Source organism: Castor canadensis, chromosome X (assembly GCF_047511655.1).
Source record: "Castor canadensis chromosome X, mCasCan1.hap1v2, whole genome shotgun sequence".
NCBI lineage: Eukaryota > Metazoa > Chordata > Mammalia > Rodentia > Castoridae > Castor > Castor canadensis.
Window position 1 is genome coordinate 92,358,077 of NC_133405.1, and position 23,151 is coordinate 92,381,227.

General features: G+C 37.0%; 1 protein-coding gene across 16 annotated transcripts in view; it reads right to left on the bottom strand.

Moving 5' to 3' along the window:
- The window catches only part of Huwe1 (HECT, UBA and WWE domain containing E3 ubiquitin protein ligase 1), a 152,416-nt gene that overhangs the window by 102,178 nt on the left and 27,087 nt on the right, over positions 1 to 23,151 (bottom strand). For all 16 annotated transcript variants that reach the window (XM_074063879.1, XM_074063880.1, XM_074063882.1 and 13 more), the window contains 4 exons: positions 12,708 to 12,776; positions 7,345 to 7,443; positions 5,955 to 6,161; positions 3,815 to 3,967 (listed from right to left, as the gene is read on the bottom strand). In XM_074063879.1, the coding sequence (XP_073919980.1) occupies positions 3,815 to 3,967; positions 5,955 to 6,161; positions 7,345 to 7,443; positions 12,708 to 12,752 (504 nt within the window). In that variant the 5' untranslated portion in view covers positions 12,753 to 12,776. The remainder of the gene's footprint in view (positions 1 to 3,814; positions 3,968 to 5,954; positions 6,162 to 7,344; positions 7,444 to 12,707; positions 12,777 to 23,151) is intronic.

Genomic DNA, 23,151 nt, shown 5'->3' on the forward strand with positions numbered 1-23,151 from the left:
TTAATTTTCTTTTATTTATGTACCTATTGCATTATTCTTCAAACTGCCTTTTTCTGTCAATAACAACACTTACTCCTGATTATCTATCCTTTAATTTTTTTTTAAACTGTATGTTGCTTTCTACTCTTTTTCCTAGGATGGTACTGGTATTTGAACTCAGGGATCTGCTTCCTAGGCAGATGCTCTACCACTTGTGCCACACCTCCAGCCCTTTATGTTGCTTTCTTTTTCTTTTAGCATATAATAGTTGTACAGGGAGATATACTGTGATATTTACATATGTCCTTATGACATCTTAGATTTACCCCCTCTTTCATCCTCCCTCTTCCCCCTTTTTAGAACAATTTCAACAGGTTTCATCTTCTATTTTCATATATGAACACAAAATACATCCAATATATTCACCCTCATTTACCCTTTCTTTATGCCCACTCCCCACCCCCCAGTGGCACCCATCCCCAGAAAAAGACTTGTTTTACCCTCCTGTCCTTCATTTTTTTTCAAGTGTATATTGACAGTCCAAGGGGGTTTCACCTTGGTACTTAAGGCCTGTATATATCATGCTTTAATCAAATTAACCCACATATTACTTACTCTATCATCATGTTCCCCTAATATTCAATGACTTATAGTGCATTGCTATATTATATTCATATATAGATGAGTTGTTTCAATAGTTTTTATTTTCGAATATTTTCTTTCCCTCTCTGGCCTCCCATCAGGCAAACCCACTAACAGAGTCTTGTTCTCATTCTAACTATGTATATGTTATGTATATACGGTTGTATGTATGTTGCCTTTTATGAACCTATCTTTAAGTTTTAGAAATATTACTTACTGAGCAATAAACATCATTTTATTTTTTTGCTTGTTATTTACTCAGAACTGTTTAAAAGCTATCACTGTTACAGTGTGTACTATTTGGTCTACTACCTCTAAGTGTTACATATTCTACAGTTTGTATACCACATTTTAGCTATTTAATCCCCTAATGATGAACAACTAGGTTGCTTCCAACTCTTCACCTCCACAAACAATGATGCAATATCCTGATATCACATTTATGGAGTGATGTGATAATCATCTTTGGCATATATACCCAGGAGTACCAGCCTACACTTCTATTGGTAACGCATAAGATTTCCTATATCCTCAGATACCTGGTTAATCTGATGCTTAAAAAGTTATATCTTATACTTTTATCTCTCTAATTACTAATGAGTTTGAGCATCAACTCACATGCTTAATTTCCTGGTTTATGAATTACCTTCCATTTTTGCCTGTTTATCCTTATTGATCTGGTGGAGCCTCAGGGATATCCAACAATAGCTCCTAGTTTTTAAACATTTCTCAATCTATCATGTGTCTATTTTTTTTTTGAGATTAGGTTTTGCTAGACAGCCCAGTCGGGTTTGAACCTCTCCTGCCTCTGCCTACTGAAACTGGGACCACAGGCAGGCACAACTAAGCCCAGGCCATGTACCTGATAACTTTTGACTTTGCCAGTGCTGCTTAATTTCACCAACTGCTTAACAAGTTTATTTCCGAATGCTATTTGACCACATCAGTAAGTATACAGTATTTAGTAAAACTGACATTTTTCCTAATGAAGGAAGCAGTATGTTGATTTACATTCCTATATAAGTGCCTAATGAGAAGCATTGAGCTATGGTGATCTGCATGGAAAAGGGAGCCTTAATTTTTTTTTTTTTTTAGTATAATAATCTTTTTGGTGGTACTGGGGTTTGAACTCAAGAGTCTTGCAAGCGCTCTACCACTAGAGCCACACCCTCAGCCCTTGATGCTTGTTTGTTCTTTTAGATAGGGTCTTGGGCTTCTGCCAGGGCTGGCTTTGAAACACAATCCCAAATAGCTGAGCTTACAGGCATGAGCCACCACATAGGCATAAAATTCAAAATTTTATCTATTGGTTTAATTTTTAGGGAATTTTAATTCATGTTTTCTCTGCCACTAGATAACAATATAACCTCTTACATCACTTTTTTTTTTGGTGGGAGAGGTTTTAATTCAGGGCTTCATGCTTGCCATGCAGGCTCTCTTCTGCTTGAGCCACATCTCCAGTCCACTTTGCTCTAGTTATTTTGGAGATATAGTCTCCAGGATTATTTGCCCAGGCTGGGCTCCAAACTGTGATCCTCTTAATCTCAGCCTCCCAAGTAGCTAGGATTACAGGAGTGAGCCACTGGTGCCTGGCTCATCTTCAATTAAGTTTATAGTTTTACCCAATATGGTTTATTTCACAGACACTATACTTGTTTCATACTGTGAGTAGAGTCTTAATACCAATCATTTTGTAACTGATTATTACTAATGTATAGAGGAGTTATTTTTGTATATTGATCTTTTTTCTTGGCTATCTCACTGCATTTTTATTACTGCTAATAATTTTGTATTATCTCCTCAGGAATCCAAAAGACTCAACCCCATCACCTACAAATAACAAATTTTTTTCCTAAACATATATATTCTAATTTCTTTCTTTTCTCTCAAATTGGTTAGGACCTCTACTACATATTAAAATGCTAGAAGTAATACTTGGCATTTTATGATTTTTGAATTCAGTTTCTACATTATGATTTTTGGTTGATAATGTATAAACTTAGTTTCTTTCCCTCGCTTCCTCAGATTTTATGTTACAATCAATGTGCTAAATTTTATCAAATGATTTTCAAGTATCTATTGATCTATGCATTCTTTTTTTCTTTTAACTATGGATATTTGGGGATACAGTGTTGAACTGCCTTGCATTATTTAATAACATGAGGAAATGCTTGCAGATGTTAGAAAAACAGGTTGCAGGAATGGGGTGTAGCTTAGTGGTAGAGTACTTGCTTAGTATGAGTGAAGCTCTTGAGTTCAATCCCCAGCACTGCTTAATAAATAAATATGTAAGTGGAAAAAAGTAAACAGGTTGCATTTCTATATATACATATTTGCAAATGCAAGAAGAAAAAACCCTCAAATTTTAAAGGAGACCTCACTGGGTTAAAATTATATGTGACCGATTATCATCTTTTTTGTATACTATCTTATATGTCCTAGAATTTTTGCTTTAACAAAAATTCTATAAATTTAAAAATCATTAAAAAATGATTTTAACTAATCAGGGTAGCTAATAATAGCCTGAAACCTGAGTTTTGAGGTAGACATTAAATTAGCTATTAAAAAACCCACCCTTCATCCGGGTGTGGTAATGCTCACCTATAATCCCATCTACTTGGGGAAAAACTCAAGACCTTATCGAAAAACTACAGCAAAAAAGACAGGGGACAGGGCTAAAGAGGTAGAGCACTTACCTTGCAAGTACTAGGCTCTGAGTTCAGACTCCAGTACCCTCTACTCTGTGCCCACCCCCCCAAAAAAACCAAAGAAAAACCCACAAAAAAACCCAGTTATATCTCTAACTAAAATATGTATTATCAATTAACCTCTAGGAATACCGGGCAATAGTTTGGTAGATTTGACATTTTGTGGAAGAGCTTTTGACTTCAATTACAACCACTACTATACAAAACTAAGGAACGTTCCTTCCATTTATTCTAAAACTGAGGTTAAACATATTAAATTTCCACATAAGAAAACTAACCTCAGAGCTTTTTGAACGAAGATTCTGCCTTATGACCAGAGACCCAGGAAAGGAAACCCTTCAAAATTAATCCATAATCTGAGTTTTGTTTTTTAAGTCAGTAAAGTTAGTTCACGGATTCCAATCCGAGTTCACATGAAAGAAACGCCTGTTGAAAGGACCCAATTGCTCCAATTTGTGTTCTTCTAATCTTCACCTAAGACTCACCTCTGCCAAATGTTGTAGTCGTGTCAGCAGTGGGGTCCTCTTGTCAGATCCAAGACGGGTGATGTAGTTTGATCTTTTGCTGAATACATACAGAAGGTTAAGGACTGCCAGCACCACTTGCATATCAGAAGAAGCCAATAGAGTTGTCAAATGCTACACAGACAAAAAAAAAAAAAAAAAAAAAGGCGGGGGGGGGAGTTCAAGGTATCAGGCACTCAGCCATGAGAAATTTAAATGCCAATGTAATTATGTATTTGTCAACATTCCCAAAGCTATCAAGTTGTAAAGCCACAAAAAAAAAAGTACAAATATTTGAGAACTACCAGTATGTAATGTTGTCCCTAAGGAGCTGACAATCTAGCAGCTGCTCAGAAAGTGGAATAAAAGCAAAAAAAAAACCGAACCACAAAATTGCACAGATGTCCCAACAGGAAAGAGATTACAAGAAACAAATGTGATATAATACATATGTGGAATTTAAGAACATTAAGTTTCCAACTAGACTAAAAAGTATTGTGAAACAAATATAATTCTATATTCCATCTACATCTTTATGACAAATATTAACATACAGCATCCTTCATATAGGAGCTAAAGATATTGGCAATACCCAATGGCAATTACATAAAATAAGATTGGTATAGTACATAAGTAACCTCAGAGTGATTATTTTGATTTGTAAATACAATTAAAATTCATCAATATATTAAAGCACGTGGTCAGAGTTTAAATCAGTAATTTAGCTGCTAATGAGCTGAGGCTTTTTCTCTGCTGATTATCCTGAAGACCATGGAATTTCTTGAGTAGCATATCTATTTCATCTTCAACAGACTGCTTATCCACTCCCCACTTGGAAGACCTTTTTGCTAGGCATTTGCTTCAGTTACTCCACTTATTTTCTAAGTCATTTTTTTTCTGCTTTTGCGTTTTGATTCTGATTTCTATAGGAAAATTAACACACCTACCTAGCTAATGGAGGTAAAACATTTCCCAATTGGGCTAAAGGAAAATAACTTATTATTTCAGTGGTTTTTTTTTTTTGACCAATTCAAAAACTCACTGATTGCCCTGCCCACTTGCTTTTTCCACGGAACTGGAGATTGAAACCATAGCCTTAGCTTGCTAGGCAAGCGCTCTATCACTTAAGGTATGCCCATATTCCCAAAACCCATTTTATAAAAAAAATTTTGTCTTTGATATTGGGTCTAACTTTACCCATGCTGGCCTTGAACTTTCTTCTATGTCTGGAGTAGCTGCCACTTTACTCTTTATAGACACAGAGTATGCTGTGGATACAGTTGGCCTCCATAGCTCAGGGTCACACGTCCATTGACTCAATTAACCATACATACACATGTTTTTTGAAAAAATGCATCTCTTTTTTTCTTGTCAGCATTCTCTAAATAATACAGCACAACACCAGTTTGTACTGCATTTACACTGTGTTTGGTATTATAAGTAATCTGGAGATGATTTTAAGTACATCGGAAGATGTTGTGTAGGTTATATGCAAACATCTATTTTATAAGGAACTTGATGGTCTACAGATTTTTGTACATTTGGGGTGTTGTGGAACTAATACCCCCATGGGTACTGAGGGAGGACTGTATATATTTTGGCGAGTGTGTGAAAGAATGGAGAAGAGACCGAAGTAGTACATTAAAGCCTAACGGACTTGTAAGTACATTAATGTATTAAGGAAGTCAAAGTATTTCTAATAGTTTAAGAGTAATTTGGGGTCAAAGATCAATTCCTGAAATTCTCTAATGAAATACTTCAACATGTACTACATTTGTCATTCATTTACTGCATCTTGAAAGGCAGAGTCAATATGATAATACAGAATCTTCTTATCAACCCTAAGAAGGGTAATATCTATACTTAAGAAATATCTTACCATTGTGTTTTTCCCCCTTGAGGTACTGGAGATTGAACCCAGATCCTTGCACATGCTAAATAAGCACTCTATCACTAAACTAAATCCTCAGTCCTAACATTATCTTTGATGCTGAAAAACTCAGAGTTCCATAATGAAAAGGAAAAATGCAACCCATAGGGGAGAAATACCAATTCTCTTGTTTATGGATATGCACAATTCTAGTTAAGAACAGATCCCATAGGCTTGGACTTCTTCCCCTACCTCTATTGAACTGTACAGATGCCGGGAAAAGCTGTACTCAATGAGCAAGGCTGTGAAGTTCAGTACAGCCAAGAGAAGCATTTTCAGCTGCTCTCTTTCTGGCCTATCACATACAAGCATCCATGACATATTCTCCACCGTTTGTCCAGCATCTGCCAGTATTCCATCAAAGCGATCCAACAAGTCCACCCAGTGATACAACTCGCACTAGAGAGAGAAGGAGAAAGCGGATATAAAAATACGGTAAAAGCAGTGAGGTATGGTGGCATACACCTATAATTCCAGCACTTGTAAGTATGAGGCAGGAAGATCCAGAGTTTAAGGCAACACAGGGACACATAGTGAGACTGTCTCAAAAAAAAAAGAAAAGAAAAGAAAAGCACTGACATAGTTGAGCCTTTGGGGGAGGGGGAGCAGGGAGGCAATAGTGTGGTTTGAACTTGGGGCAGGCCTTACATTCACTAGGCAGGCACTCTACACTTGAGCATAACCCCACCCTTTTTGCTCAAATTTTCACACGGGCAGTTCTAGACTGCTACCTTCCTAATTATATCACCAGTGTAGCTGGGATGACAGGAACACATCACCATGGTTGAGATGGAGCCTCACTAGCTTCATGCCTGGTCTGGCCTCAAAACTCTATCCTCCTGATCTCTGCCTCCTAGTTGGGATTGCAAGCATGAGCCACTGTGTCCAGCTGTTTCAGTTTTTTTGAGCCAGTTTTGTTATGTAGCCCAGGCTGGCCTTGAACTCATGATCCTCCAGCCTCAGCCTCCAGAGTACTGGGATTACATGTGTGCACCACCATGTCTGCCTGTAGCTGAGCTTTGTTAGAAGAAACTGCTGAGCATGAAACCTAGACAAACTTACTTCTCATTATTGCCCACAAGAAAGATCATACTCTGAGCTTAAAGGGATGAGTTCCTTGCTATACCCATCAAGGTAATATGCTCTACCAGTTAATACACCACAAAACTCTTAAAGGTTAAGTCTTCAGAGGGAGAATTCTGGCTAAATTCCAAGGTCTAAAATGATAATGAATCTCTCAGTCAGAATCTGTTTTATCTGGAATTTTTAGTGTCATCTAAAGAAAATTCTTTTTAAAATAAAACTCTAAAGGATATCACAAACCCTTACCATCACCCATGCAAATCACCCATGCAAACATTCTTGATCCTGAGCTACAAAATTTTCATGGCAACCATTTAGGCTAATAGTCTAGAGCTAGTTTAGTCATTTGCTACATGCTTCTTATTAAGTAATTGCTTAATAAAGGCTTGAGGAATCAGCCTATCTCACTGTGCACTGTGGTACTCTTGCCATATCAGATCATACAAAATGATGTACTATTACAGTGGATCCTGTCTTTTGGAAGCATGTAGTCACATACCTTTCCAATATTCCATGTTTTAATTTGCTGCAGTTCCAAGAGGAGTTGTTCATCATTACAAACTTTGAGTTTGTCTATTAAGGCTCTGCAGTCTGCAGGCTGAGAAAAACAAACAATTATTCATAAAAGGTGTTTGGAAGGAGGGAGACACAAAGGAGAATAGGAAAAGTAACTCTTAGGCCCACACAATAATTCTACTTTTGCTTATATAAAACTAGAAATCTGCCAGATGGTCGCTCGGTATTAAAAAAAGAAACCTCATGAGGAAATAAAAAATTTTATTCCCCAACAATCCACCTATGCATTTTTAAAACTTGGATAGGCCTACAGATAGATGCAGACAAACTAACTGGAAGGGTACAGACCAAAGAAAAAGAAAATAAACTATAAGCATCTGTACAAGAAAAATTAAGGAGTCTGGGTGATACTCTGAAAGGTAACTAGAATGCCTGGTGAAGTATGTTATGTTTAATCAGAGAAAGACAAAAAGCCCTAGTGAAGTCACACTTTAAGAAAAAGATTAGCATTGACTATAATATTCTACAACATTTAAAACTCCAATTGTAGCAGGGCAAAGAGCTGTTCCATGTCGTAAAACTAACAATCCATTCTTACTTGGGGCTCCTATTCCCATATATTCCTGCTCTCTTGTACCGGTGAATGGGATCATTTGTCAGGTAACAAGAACTGGAATTAAGAGTTCATAGTAAAGGTTCTGAAAATGGAAGGGAGAAATGGGGTAGGGGCTGGGACACACATGGATTCTATCAATGAACAGCACCTAGGAGATTACATTTATTCTTTAACTTTGTAAAGGCAGTATGGTATCCTGGAACAGGCCTAGATTTGAAACCAAACAAAACTGGTTTCAGTTTTTGATTTTATGTTTACTAAGGTATTTGACCAAGAGCAACTCCAATTCTCTATCAGTTTTATTACAAGGAAAATAGACCTACTAGCTACTTTGGAAATGAAACTCAAGTATCTGCCACATACATAAAGTACACACACAAAAGGAAGCTTAAATAGTGAGAGACGGCATACTATTGCCAAGAGCATGGGCTTCAGAATTAGCTAATCGGTAATCTCCCACTTTTGATTATCAGCATCCTCTTCTGCAAAATGAACTCACACCACCTATATATCCAGCAATGCTGTTTTGAGATTTAAAACTGGGAAAAATCCATTTCTCTGGTACCCAAAACAAAACAGTATAAGTGGGGATTTTAGTATCATAGATGGTTTTATCTTTAAGCCAAGTCCCCAATCTTTTATCCTTCTAAAGTAAGTATCCTGATCTTCCTCAATATTTTTTTGGCAGTACTGGGGTTTGAATGTAGGGAGTCACTAGTCAGGCACTCTACCACTCAAACAACACACCCAGCCCTCTACCACAATTTTTATCCTAATTAAATGTATGCAAAATCCTTGGCACAAAATTCTTCTATAAACTAGGCCTGCACTTTCTTCTCCTCTCGAAATAGAGGTTGACGGAGAGGAAGTGAAGCAGAAGAAATAGATAACATGGGGAACAACATGATCCATTTGTGCTTTCTAGACCTTTTTGGACCCAATCAAATATACTGCTTCAATTTCTAATGAAATATACCTATGAAAATCCAATTTTGTGATTCTGTGAGTTAGATTACACCCATTTCACGATTAACATTTGGGACCTGCAATAAGTTGGTGTGTCCCTTAAATCAAACATTTAGTCTTGGTACTGCCTAGTATCAAGGCAGAAGGTGCTATTCAAAAAATGTAAAATAGTTGTTGGCAGAGGATAGGATAGGATGAGTCAAACTCTAGGGGTCTTAACTGTGATTCTGACTTGGAGCTTGCCAAAGGCACCATATGGCATCTTTGGCTAAAACCTAAGTGAGGCACCCGGACCTACTAGCAGTAGGGAAGGTTGCATCATAGCCCGGACCTTTTACAGAGTGTCTCCTAGATCCAAACCTCACTACCACTTTCTGTGTTGCCCAATAGAATGCTTTAGAGGTGACCACTAAGTAGGTCAAAATAGCATGCCCAAACATGACATATATTGGTTTCTCTTCCTTCATGGTATGTAGTGCAAGGTACAGCAACTTGTCCCTCACTTAGTTTTTTTGGCAGTACGGGGCTTTGAAATCAGGGCCTTGCATTTGCTAGGAAGGTGCTGTATCACTTAGGCCACACCCCCAAACAAAGGATTGCTTTGAGTTATTTTTCAGGTAAGGTCTCACGTTTTTGCCCAAGGCTGATTTCCTACCTACAGCCTCATACCTGCTGTAAGGCTTGTGTTACCACACCCAGCTTATTGAGATATGGTCTAACTTTTTGCCAGGGATGGCCTCAAACTGCAATTTCTGCCTCCCAGGTAACTGGGATTACAGACATAAGCCCTCCCCTCCCCTTTTCCAGTACTAGGGTATGAACTCAGGGCCTACACCTTGAGCCACTTCCACCAGCCCTTTTTTGTGATGGGTTTTTTGAGATAGGGTCTTGCAAACTATTTGTCCAGACTGGCTTCAAACCTCAGTCTTTTTGATCTCTGCCTCCTGAGTAGCTAGAATTACAGATGTGAGCCACCAGTGCCCGGCTGGCTTCTCTCATTTTCAAAGGGTCATTTCAACATTCCCCAGACCCTGGGACTCCTAGACACTCTCCTGATATACAGACCCTCAAGTTTTCACATGTATCTTTTCTGACTCTCTGGCACACATATGTCTGAGCACCTAAGGTACTTGTGTTTCCTGATCGCAAGATCAAGTGAGCCTCACAGCATCTTTACTATTATGTGTCCCCACTACATAAATCCAAACCAAATGTGATTTTCCTTATACATAGTAGCATGAACGAAAGCATCTGCCAGTTCAATAGCTGCATATTAACTACCAGGGTTTATATGACTTTGTTCAAAATCTAGAGGAAAAAATCCTCTGCACTGCTACCAAAATACAATGTGACCAAAAATATTTCTTAAAATAATATTGATCACAGTATAGGAAAAGGGGTAGTCTTGCATGCTGCTCAAGGAAAGTAAGCAACTAAAGCCTTAAACATATATACTCAGTAATTAAGAAATTCTATTTCTATGAGCTTATCCTAAGTAATTTGCTAGTAGGTAGGAAATATGAGCCAGAAATTTGTATACAAGTGTGACTCCAAGAGCAAATGTCTTTTAATCCTGTAGCTTAAAAAATTTACATTCCTGATTACCTACAAGGTCAAATCTAGATTATTACTGGCTTTGTTCTTTTCTGAAATGTTGTGTACCCATTTTGTCACTAATATATTCATTGCTGAGTGTTTAAGTGGAATCCAAAAACAGCACATAATTACCAATTTAGGGACTAGGATAGACGCATACACTCATGCTACCATTACCACAATCCAGGTAATAAACATACCCATCACCTCCAAGTTTCCCTGTGTCTGTGTGTGTAGTAAGAACACATAACATGAGATCTATCCTCTTAACAAAATGCTAAGTATACAATGCCTTAATGCTAACTATAAGCACTATGTTCTGCAGAACTCTCTGGAACTTGTTCATTGTATAACTGTGACTTTACACCCATGGAACCACTCCCCATTCCCTTCTTCTAGTAACCACCATTTGTTACCTATTTCTACACCTCTGACTATTTTAGATGCTTCATATAGGAGGAATCATGCAGTACTAATCATTCTGTGATTCACTTATTTCACTGTTTAGGTCTTCCAAGGGTTACTTTTGAAAATATCTAAGAAACTACTGCAACTCAGTAACAAAAACCCTAAAAGTGGGAAAAGGTCTAGCAGTACAAGGCCAAGTTTAAACCACAGTAATACACCCCAGCCCCCAAAATGGGCAAAGGACATGAATAGCCATTTCTCAAAAAAAATAAAAAAGAAAAAAAAGACATATAAATGGCCAACAGGTGTGTGCGTGTGTGTGCGTGCATGAATGAATGCATAGTCGATATCACTAACAATTAGGGAAGTGAAATCAAAACCACAATGAGATATTCCCTTACACCTGTTAGAATGGCCATTACCATGTGTTCTTTTATTTTGGATATGGTATTTTACATTTTAATTTTATTTATCCTTTGCTGTAATACTTGGAAGGAAAATCCCTACCTAAAACCAGTTAAACATTCGCCTGTATGTTCTAAATATTTGACTTTTGATGTCTCTAGAATTTACTCCAGTTCAATACTCCCCACCCCCACAAGTCTAAATAATTGTCCTGGCACAACTTATTGACTAATACTAGTCTACTCCACAATATATAATCCCTCTGTTATTATTACATGTTAAGTTCTCAGATACAATAGGATCATTTCCTGATTTTTACTCTTCGCTCTGGCAGTACTGGGGTTTGAACTCAGGGCCTCATGCTTGCTAGGTAGGCGTTCTACCACCAAAGCCATGCCTTTAGCCTCCCCCACTTTTCCTGCTTTATAGTTCAGATAGGGTTTGCCCTGGGCCAGCCTCCAACTGTGATGTTCCTACCTACATCCTCCTGTGTAGCTGGGATTACAGCTCCTACCAGCATGTTAGTTGAGATGGGGTTCTCACTAATTTTGCCCTGGCTGGCCTCAAACTGTGAGATCAATCCTGATCTCTGTCTCCCCAAAGCTGTGATTACAGACATGCACAACCATGCCTGGGTGATTTTCAATTCTCTTTTCAGTAGACTCATATGCTAAGGCCACTGTCTTAACTATGTAATCATAATTTCTTTAGACAACTTTTCCTTTTGCTTTTCACTTTCCCAAAGATATTCTAGTACAGTTATCAAAACTTCTAGATGTCAAAACATATCAAAAACAAATGAAAGTATCTGCAACAAATAAGAAAATGAATATACTCAATAAATAAATCACTTAGTAATAAGCACACTGATATTCCAATGCCAAATACAAAATGAAAAGCACAAGAAGATACCTGTTAGAAGACCAAATAAGCTTACCATTTTTATTTTCTAAAGAACAAAACTGAGAAAGAGCCAACAGTCAGAATGTTAACCAGATGTGTTTTTCCCGTCATACCATCCCATCTTTCAATGCATAAGAATTGCAGTCTGAGAGCCCATTTCAGGTACCCACAGCTACAAAGTACTGTTCTATATTCACTTTCCATTGGTCACTTGTCCATTCACTTTTAATCAAGAGAAGTTCAAAGAAAATCGTTTCAAGGCAAGTTATTATTTTTGTTTTCTTTTTGTGTGCTGGGGATCAAACCCAGGACCTCATACATGCTAGACCAAGTGCTATGTTTGTATACATGAGTGATGACATATTTGGAAGGACAGTATGGCTGAACCGACCACAAAGATTTTATTAGTGAAATAAACAGAACATAGACAAAGCAAATTTTTGGATACTCACAGCCTCAGTAGGTGTCTTTTTCAGTTTAGTCCTATCTACTTTCATGTTTTCGATTTTCGGCTTTATGATCTGAAAAGAAAACCCCAAAGAAGTGAGATGCAATCTTGAGCTATACATGCTTGGATATAAGAGTATGCAAAATGCCTAAAGTAAAAACACTGAAGTAATTATGCTATTCCAACTCACAGACATAGTTATGAGGTACAGGTAGAGGGGTAAGAAAAAACCTCTTCAGGCCTGGCAGCTAGTGGCTCATGCCTATAATCTAGCTACTAAGCAGGCAGAGATCAGGAGGATCATGGTTCAAGGCCATTCTAGGCAAAAGTGAGACTCTTATCTCAAAAAAGAAAAAAAAAGATCACAAAAAAGGGCTGCTGATGGAGTGGCTCAAGTGATAAGAGCACCTGCCTACCAAGTTGTGAGGCCATGAGTTCAAATCCCATTCCATCCCAAAAAAAGACAAAAGAAAAAAATGTTTTAGATGAAAGTGGTCCACATCCCTATGTTAAATAAGCCTGAAGCCTAATTAAACTAAAGACAAAAAAAGTATTTATTTTCTTTTACAAGCATCCCAAATCTCAATTGAAAATAAAAGTGCGCAATGTGTTTGCAATACTTCAGAAGGGAAAAACTCATCAAACTTTGTGAATTTCCTGGAAAACTTAGCAATTTCACTTCTGGGAATTTATCCAAGAGAGTAATTAGAGTGTACACAAATATTTAGCTGCAAGAATCCATACTGCAGGACCATGTATAATAGTGAAAAAAATCAGAAAGGACCAAATGTCCAAAATAGAATTCAATCAAAATAATTCTATAACTGTTAAAAAATACAATTATACACTAAATTTCTTTGCACAATATATGCTAATAAAAAGAAAAATATTACAATTATATAATAGAGCTCATGATGAAATAAAGTCAGAACATAATAGGTACAATATAAACCTATTATGTCTAAAGAAAACACCTTAGAAGGAATTTGCATGAAATGTTAATTCATTGCTAACACTTATATGACTTTCAGCAATGTGCCTCTTTTACTTTGTTTGTCAACAAAATATATTAGTTGTGACTTAAGAACAAAGGCAATACTTCCACTTTTTTACTTAGAAAATGATGTGTAAAACTCCTGATAGAAATGTCTTGAGCATGGAGCACAATTAATTACTTTACTAAGGCCATGTAATTCAGAAAGCTCAAAGCAGGCAGCGCTCTGATCAGGTCTACAGTATAATCCCTAAGTGATCTTTGATAGCAGACAAATCCTTGAAGATGCTCCAACCAAAACATCAAGCTTTCTCCCACTGGCAAGTATGACACATTAACAGAGGTAGAGCTGTGCTGCAGGCTCTTTAGAAAGATCTGGTAGTAACAATGTATTTGCTATATGCAGCAGTCACTGGATATCCATGGCCCTCTCCTAAAAAGGCTTCCATAACACACAGGTGACTGAACACAATTACAAATTTTAGACATCTTTTGATCTAGATTTAGCTCAACATTCTCAGTACTGTGGAAATAACATGTCATCTTCCTGCTTGGCCTGCATCCATTCACTCAATGGGCATTCAGGAAGAGTTGGGTGAAAAAAAAAAAACCTAGATTATGTTCTAAGACATTTTGTTTTTAATTGACACATAATAATAACTATTTATGGGGTGCATTGTCTTTTTTGATACACGTATGGAATGCATAATGATCAAATCAGGGCAATTACATCCATCACTTCAAATGTTTACCATCAAAAATGTTACAGTAGTTACCATTCCAGAAGGAAAAAAACCAAAACACTGTGATACCTGGAGAGTTAATATTTAGGATATGTAATTTTAGACTGCTTTAAAAAATTACCTCAGCATCTAATACAAAATGAACAAGATACCTGCAGCCAACAAGCTCAAAATATCTAAAACAACAGGATTCTGGCAACAATCCTATCCATGCCAAGGAAACTATACACTGAGCTATATGTATACACTCACTTTCAAGGTTTTTTATTTTCTCCTTTTCTTACATAATTTCTTATATGTATTGCTTAGATTAAGTGGCTGTCACGCTACTGGGCTGCAGGCACCCATAGGGAGGCAATTAAACTACTTCTGCTGCAGGAAGTAACAATCAGCCTCAAGATGATACAATCCAAATAACTGATGCTTTCCCTCTAGGATCATGAATATGGTAGTAAATGTCTATTCTCACCACTTTTATTCAACACCCAGAAGCTCTAGTTCTACTCATATAACACAGTCATTGTAATACAGCATGAAAACAAAGTAAAAGGCAAATCAAAAAGAAAGAAATAAAGCTGTCTTTACTTGCAGAGAACAAGAGATTATCTACATACAAAATCCCAAGAGATCTATTAAAAAAAACCTGCCAGAGCTAATAATTGATCTTGGCAGTCACAGGATACAAAATAAATGTATAAAATAGGTATGAGGACAACAAAGTTAAAAATACAGTACCATTCATTCACAATTGCTCAAAAATGATGAAATACTTAGGTGCACATGTATGAAACACATATAGGACCTATATGCTGAAAACTACATGACAATGATTTAAAAAAAAAAAATCAAAGATGGGGATGGTGGAGTGGCTCAAGTACCAGACAGCCTACCTAGCAAGTGTGAAGCCCTGAGTTCAAACCCCAGTACCACAAAAAAAAAAAAGAAAAGAAAAGAAAAAAAATCAAAGATGATCTAAATATATGGAGACATGTAAGGACTCAACACAGTAGAGTTGACACACAGGTTTAATGCCATTCCTATTCAAATCCCAGCAAGATTTTTTTTTTGGCCAATAAACCTAGACTACACTAAAGTATATATGAAAGGCAAAGGAATAATAATTGAAACAATTTTGAAGAAGAAAGAGGATGAACTGCAGTAACCACTTTTTTTAGATAGGATCCCACTATGTAGCCTAGACTGGCCTCAAATTCATGATGCCTATTTTAGTCTCCTGAGTGCTGAGATTATTACATAGCTGTGTGCCACCATATCTAACTCACTATATCCATTTTTTAGCTTAAACAACATAAATTCTTGTCTCAGTTCTCTTTTTAATTAAATTAAATTGTATGTATTTATGGTGCACATGTTTTGAGATAAGTACAAACTGCAGAATGGCTAAACTGAGCTAATCGATAAATATTTTGCCTCATATACTTACCTTTCTGTGGTGAGAACATGTAAAATCTACTCTTCACAATTTTAATATATATACTAACTACAGTCACCATGTAATAAAACAGATCACTTGGATTTATTCCTAACTGTAATTTTTGTATCCTTTGAGCAACATTTCTCTATACCCCCCAGCAAATACTACTCTACTTTCTACTTCTGTCACTCTACCCAGTATTAAAAATTATACACATACACATAAATAAATATACATATATGCACAGAAATCAAGACTGTGATTTCGCTTGGGGACAGACATATATAGCAATGGAACTGACTAGAAAACCCAGAAGTAGACTCATACAAATATGCCCAACTAATTTTTGACATGGGTAAAAGCAATTCGAAGAAGGATAGTTTTATAACAAGAGTACCAGAACAAGAAGACACCCATAAGCAAAAAGATGAACTATGAACTATGACCAAAGTTTCATACCTTACATAAAAATTAGCTCAAAATGGATCTGACTTAAATGTAAAACTATAAAACTTACTGGAAAAAATAATTTGCAAAATATATATAGTACCTAGAATATATAAATCACTCTTGAAATTCAATAGTAAAAAGATCTCAGGAAACAAGGAACAGTTTGATTACCTCAGACCCATACAGAACATCTATAACTAATTATCATAATGGTAAGAAACTAGAAGCATTGCCCCCAAAGATCAGGAACAACGCAAGGACGAAAACCCATCTTATCACTGCTTTTCAACACTGTACTGGAAGTCCTAACTAACACAATAAGGAAATAAACGGCATACAGATTGGGAAAGAAGATGTAAAACTGTCTTTTTTTTCCACAGATGATACAATCAACTATGCAGAAAATCCAAGAGAGGCAATACCAAAAACAAAAACCATACCAAAAGAAACTCTCTGGAACTAATAAGTGATTATAGCACAGTTGCAGGATATAAGGTTAATATACAAGTCAATTGCTTTCCTGTACACCAACAATGACCAGGTGGAATTCAAAATAAAAACAATACCATTTACATTAGCATCCAAAAATAAATACTTAGGTATAAACCTACCAAAATATATACAAGCACCAATAAGAGAAACTACAAAACACTGATGAAAGGAACAAATAAAACTAAACAAATGGAGCAATATTTCACATCCATGGATATGAAGACTCAATATTGTCACCATATCAGTTCTTCCCAACTTGAGCTATCCATTCAGTGCATCAGCAACTAAAATCTCATCAAGTTATTTTATGACACGCTGATTCTAAAGTTCATACAGAGAAGCAAGACTCACAATGCCAACACACTGAAGAACAATGTGGGAGGACTAATATTACCTGAATTCAAAAGTTACTTAAAAGGCACAGGAATCAAGAGTGTAGGTATTATTGCTTATACTCTCTCTTCAACAAAATTAGAGATAAGGGCAAAATAGTTTCTGCCTGGTAGCGAGGGGGTGGGGGGACGGGTAAGGGAGGGGGCGGGGGGAATGGGGGGAGAAATAACCCAAACATTGTATGCACATATGAATAAAAGAAAAAAAAAGTGTAGGTATTAGTGAAAAAGAAACAGGTCAATGAAACATAACACAGTGCCCCAAAATAGACCCACGTAAGTGGTCAACTAATCTGACGAAGAAGCAAAGGCAATATATGGATGAAAGATGGTCTTTGCAAAAAATAATGCTGGAAAAAATGGATACTCACATACATTTAAAAAATCCAGACCACACTCTTCACAAAAATTAACTGAAAATGGATCACAGATCTAAATGTAAAATGCAAAACATTACTTCCCCTAGAAGGTAACACAGGAGAAAATCTGATGACTTTTTAGATATAATCAAGGGCACTATCCAAGAAAGCCAAGAATTTTAATCCGGACTTCACTAAAATTAAAAGCTCTGCTTTGTGGAACACACTCAAGAGAATAAAAAGAGTAGGAAAAAAAGAGAAAGAAAAGAGAATAAAGGGGTAAGGCATAGACTGGAGAAAATATTTGCAAAAGACATAAAGGGCCTAGGTAGTATGGCTCAGAAGTAGAGTACTTGCCTAGCATGCACCAGGCTGTAGTTTCAATCCTTAGTATGGCAAAAAAGTACCCTCCTCCAAAAAAGACATATAAAGGACTATTATCCAAACTACACAAAGAACTCTTAAAAGTCAACAATAAGATAAACCAATGAAAAAGTGGGCCTTAACAACATACCCCACCAAAAACATATACAGACCTCAAATAAGCTTATGAAAAGATAATTTGCAACAAAGTCATCAGGAGAATGCAAATTGAAGCAACAATGAGATGTCACTATTCACCTAATTACAATGGCCAAATCAAGGACACTGACATCATCAAAAGCTAACAAGGATATGGAACAAAAGAAACTCTTATTCACTGTTGCAGTCATTGGGAATGCAAAATGATGTAACTAAGATGGCACCAGTGGCTCACACCTATAATCCTAGCTACTCAGGAGGCAAGATCAGGAGGATAATAACAGTTTGAATCCAGCCTGGGCAAATAGTTCATGAGGCCCTATCTCGAAAAGACCCATCCAAAAAAAGGGGAGGTAGGGTTGGTAGAGTGGCTCAAGGTATAACTACTCTGGAAGATAGTTTTTACAAAACTAAACATGTACTTGCTCTATGACTCAGTAATCAGTCTACCAATGCAAGTTTTCATAGAATGCACTTTGAGACATGCTGCCCAGGGGCTTCAACTTCATATAAGAATATTCTTCCAGTCAAGTTTTGTCCCTATTTATAGATATAAAATTGAGGCTCAGAGTAAAAAATAGTACCTTGTTTAATTAGTAAATGTTGGCACCAAGATAATAAATGTTTACAGATGCAAATACAGATCTGTGGCAGATTCTTCTACACTATTATATCTTACTGCTCAAAAAATTATTCCAAGAAAAGAAACTGGGGGAAAAGGTAAGATATTAAAATATTGCCACTCTGACCAATGGAGGGAATTGTAATTGGGGAATGAGCTCTCTTAATTTAAACAGGTGGAAACTCCATTACATAAAAAAACCTCTAATGAAAAGTAGTTTGAAAGACCTGCTGCCTTTGTTAGTTAAAAATCAGAACTCTGAGAAACAAGCAATCTCATGTACAATAAATATTTCTTTCTAAACTTAGGTTAGAAAGACAACCAAACTTTATACTCATTTTTGCCTTTCAGTGCTGAGGAATGAACGCAGAGCCTCATGCAAACTAGGTAAGTACTTTTACCACTGAGCTACATCCCTGGCACATATTTAATTAACCATTTTTTTCGCTTTTACCCAACCTTTATTTACCTTTAAGGTCCAAATCTCAGTTTTGTAGAGTTTACATCATAAACAAGTGTGGACAGCTAAAATATATTGAGGGATGTCACTCTCTAAAAGGATGACCTCATTCTGTAGCAATTACCTCCAGTTGATAACAACCAGAAATAATGATTTTTAAGACTGAATCAACTTGAGGGCAGATGACACCTATAGTTTCCAAATCAGGCTAAGTAACACTTAGGTGTAGTGCTATTAAGTGTGGTCCAAATGTCTATACGGCCAAAAGTAATCCGCATGTTTAATGCAATTCCCATCAAAATTCCAATGACATTCATTAAAGAGATTGAAAAATCTACCGTGAAATTTATATGGAAACACAAGAGGCCACGAATAGCCAAGGCAATACTCAGTCAAAAGAACAATGCAGGAGGTATCACAATACCTGACTTCAAACTATATTACAAAGCAATAACAATAAAAACAGCATGGTACTGGCACAAAAACAGACGTGAAGACCAGTGGAACAGAATAGAGGACGCAGATATGAAGCCACATAACTATAACCAACTTGTCTTTGACAAAGGTGCTAAAAATATACGATGGAGAAAAGACAGCCTCTTCAACAAAAACTGCTGGGTAAACTGGTTAGCTTAGCAGTCTGCAAAAAATTGAAACTAGATCCATGTATATCACCCTATACCAAGATTAACTCAAAATGGATCAAGGATCTTAATATCAGACTCCAAACTCTAAAGTTGGTACAGGAAAGAGTAGGAAATACTCTGGAATTAATAGGTATAGGTAAGAACTTTCTCAATGGAACCCCAGCAGCACAGCAACTAAGAGATAGCATAGATAAATGGGACTTCATAAAACTAAAAAGCATCTGCTCAACAAAAGAAATGGTCTCTAAACTGAAGAGACCACCCTCAGAGTGGGAGAAAATATTTGCCAGCTACACATCAGACAAAGGACTGATAACCAGAATATATAGGGAACTTAAAAAACTGAATTCTCCCAAAACTAATGAACCAATAAAGAAATGGGCAAGTGAACTAAACAGAACTTTCTCAAAAGAAGAAATCCAAATGGCCAAAAAACACATGAAAAAATGCTCACCATCTCTAGCCATAAAGGAAATGCAAATTAAAACCACACTAAGATTCCACCTCACCCCTGTTAGAATAGCCATCATCAAAAACACCACTAATAACAGGTGTTGGCGAGGATGAAGGGAAAAAGGAACCCTCTTACACTGCTGGTGGCAATGCAAGCAAGTGTAACCATTCTGGAAAAAAATTTGGAGGCTACTTAAAAAGCTAAACATTGATCTACCATATGATCCAGCAATACCACTCTTGGGGATATACAAAAGAATGTGACACAGGTTACTCCAGAGGCACCTGCACATCCATGTTTATTGCGGCACTATTCACAATAGCTAAGTTATGGAAACAGCCAAGATGCCCCACTACTGACAAATGGATCAAGAAAATGTGGTATTTATACACAATGGAATTTTATGCAGCCATGAAGAAGAACGAAATGTTATCATTCGCTGGTAAATGGATGGAATTGGAGAACATCATTCTGAGTGAGGTTAGCCTGGCCCAAAAGACAAAAAACCATATGTTCTCCCTCATATGTGGACATTAGAGTAAGGGCAAACACAACAAGGGGACTGGACTTTGATCACATGATAAAGTAAGAGCACACAAGGGAGGTATGAAGATAGGCAAGACACCTAAAAAACTAGATAGCATTTGTTGCCCTCAATGCACAGAAACTAAAGCAGATACTTTAAAGCAACTGAGGCCAATATAAGGGGACCAGGAACTAGAGAAAAGGTTAGTTCGAGAAGAATTAACCTAGAAGGTAACACACATGCACAGGAAATCAATGCGAGTCAACTCCCTGTATAGCTATCCTTATCTCAACTAGCAAAAACCCTTGTTCCTTCCTATTATTGCTTATACTCTCTCTTCAACAAAATTAGAGATAAGGGCAAAATAGTTTCTGCTGGGTAGCGAGGGGGTAGGGGGAAGAAGGAGGGGGTGGGAGGGGGGTAAGGGAGAGGGTGGGGAAAGGGGGGAGAAATGACCCAAACATTGTATGCACACATGAATAAAATAAAAATTAAAAAAAATAAGTGTTGTCCAGTGATCAACTACATTGAAATTACCTGGGTGTTATTATTAAAAATTGTAGAATTTGGGTTGGAGGCATGGATCAAGTGATAAGAGTGTCTAGCAAGGGTGAGGCCTTGAGTTCAAGTCCCAGTACCACAAAAAAACACAGAATTTCAGGCTCCACCAGACCTGCATTTTAACAAGACACTTAGATGATTCATATATTAGCGTTTGAGAAGTGCCAGATCAGGACACAAACTCAGAATTCCTGTTGTGTTACTATATGACCATGGACAAATCCACCTCTGTGCTTCTGTTTCCTCAACTGAAACAGGGATAACTGATCTCACAAATTCCACAATCACTTTCATCCAATCCATTCTCCAGGAAGGAAAAAAAATCTTAAAACACAGATCAGATGTTACTTTCCTGACTAAAACCTTTCAGTAGTTTCCCCAGAACTATATATAAATGAACCAAGACCCACAGGGCATGATTTGGCCTCTGGAATGCTCTCCAATCTCTTCTCTCTGCACAACCACGACTCCTACTACTTAGTTCCGGGAACACTCTAACACCCCAGAGTCATGGTAACCCATACTATATACTGTTTTATATAGTATTTGAAGCTATGAGTCTGGAAATGACTGCTTACAGAGAAAGGAAGGAATGAGGTCCACAAATGAGTTCTTATTTGTTCTAGCATTTAAAAGGTAAGGCAAAGGAAACATGGAAAGGCTACTGAGGTAAGAGTAAAATTAGTTAACCACAGTAGCATGAAAAACAATAAATGGCAAAGTGATTAAATGCCAAAATAACACATGTTCTCTGAGAAATGCCCAGTGGAATTGGACATAACCTGACAAGTTTCAGTGGTGTGGTAGGAATAAAATACAGACTAGAATTAGTCAGGGGATTAATGGGAAGTGAGGCAGCATAGATGGCATGTGTAGAAAACTCTTGAAAAGGATAGCTGTCAATGGAAACAATGCTGTGGGGTCTCTGAAAGGAAGAGGGGAAGAGAGAATAAATACACTAGTGTATCTTAAGTCAGTATAAATTATCATGTAAAGAAGGGATAACTAAAAGAATCCCTATTAAAGTTGGAACTAGAAAATCATTTAGCCTGTCATTATTTCACCCTAACATAATGAGCACTTATGAGGATTTTTGAATAGAAAAAAATACTATCCAGAATTAGGGCAATCTTCTCAACCTCTTACATCTTGTCTGAGCATCTCTTCTTATGTGCTTACATAGCATCCCTGTCCCTATCACCTCCCTATTAATGAGAAAATGTCTGCCACAGGGTGGGGAAGTCAAAACTGAGAAGGGAAGAAATCTAGAACATTATCAGTAGTTGCCTGTAGGTGGCAGAACAACATAGTTTTATCAGTATTTCATGCTTGTCACATCCTTTCAAATCTTTTGTAAGTGAAGTGCCCATTTATGATCAGAATTTTTTCATTTGTAAAATTTTTCTTAAGAAAACAGTGGCCCCAAACCACAGGACATGTACCAAATTAAAAGCACTATAATAACATGAACAAATGCCTTGGATTAGCTACTAGTGGCTCTTGCAGCTTCTTTCCTACACCTCCTGCTGTCTACAGCATGGCACACAGGAAACATTCACTTTTTACTGAATGTAAGAGGTGCTGCACATATGTGTAAGAGTGGGAACAAATAAAGATAAGCGTAAAAGTTCCCACTGAATTTTTGGAAAAGCATTATGGCAGCTTTTAAACAACAACAAAAATGACGACAGAATACAGAACTCCAATGCCCTGCAAAGCAAAATACTTGATTCTTTTTGCCTTGCAATCATTTCCTTTGCCCTGTAAGAGCTGTAAGAGACTGTAAGTCTC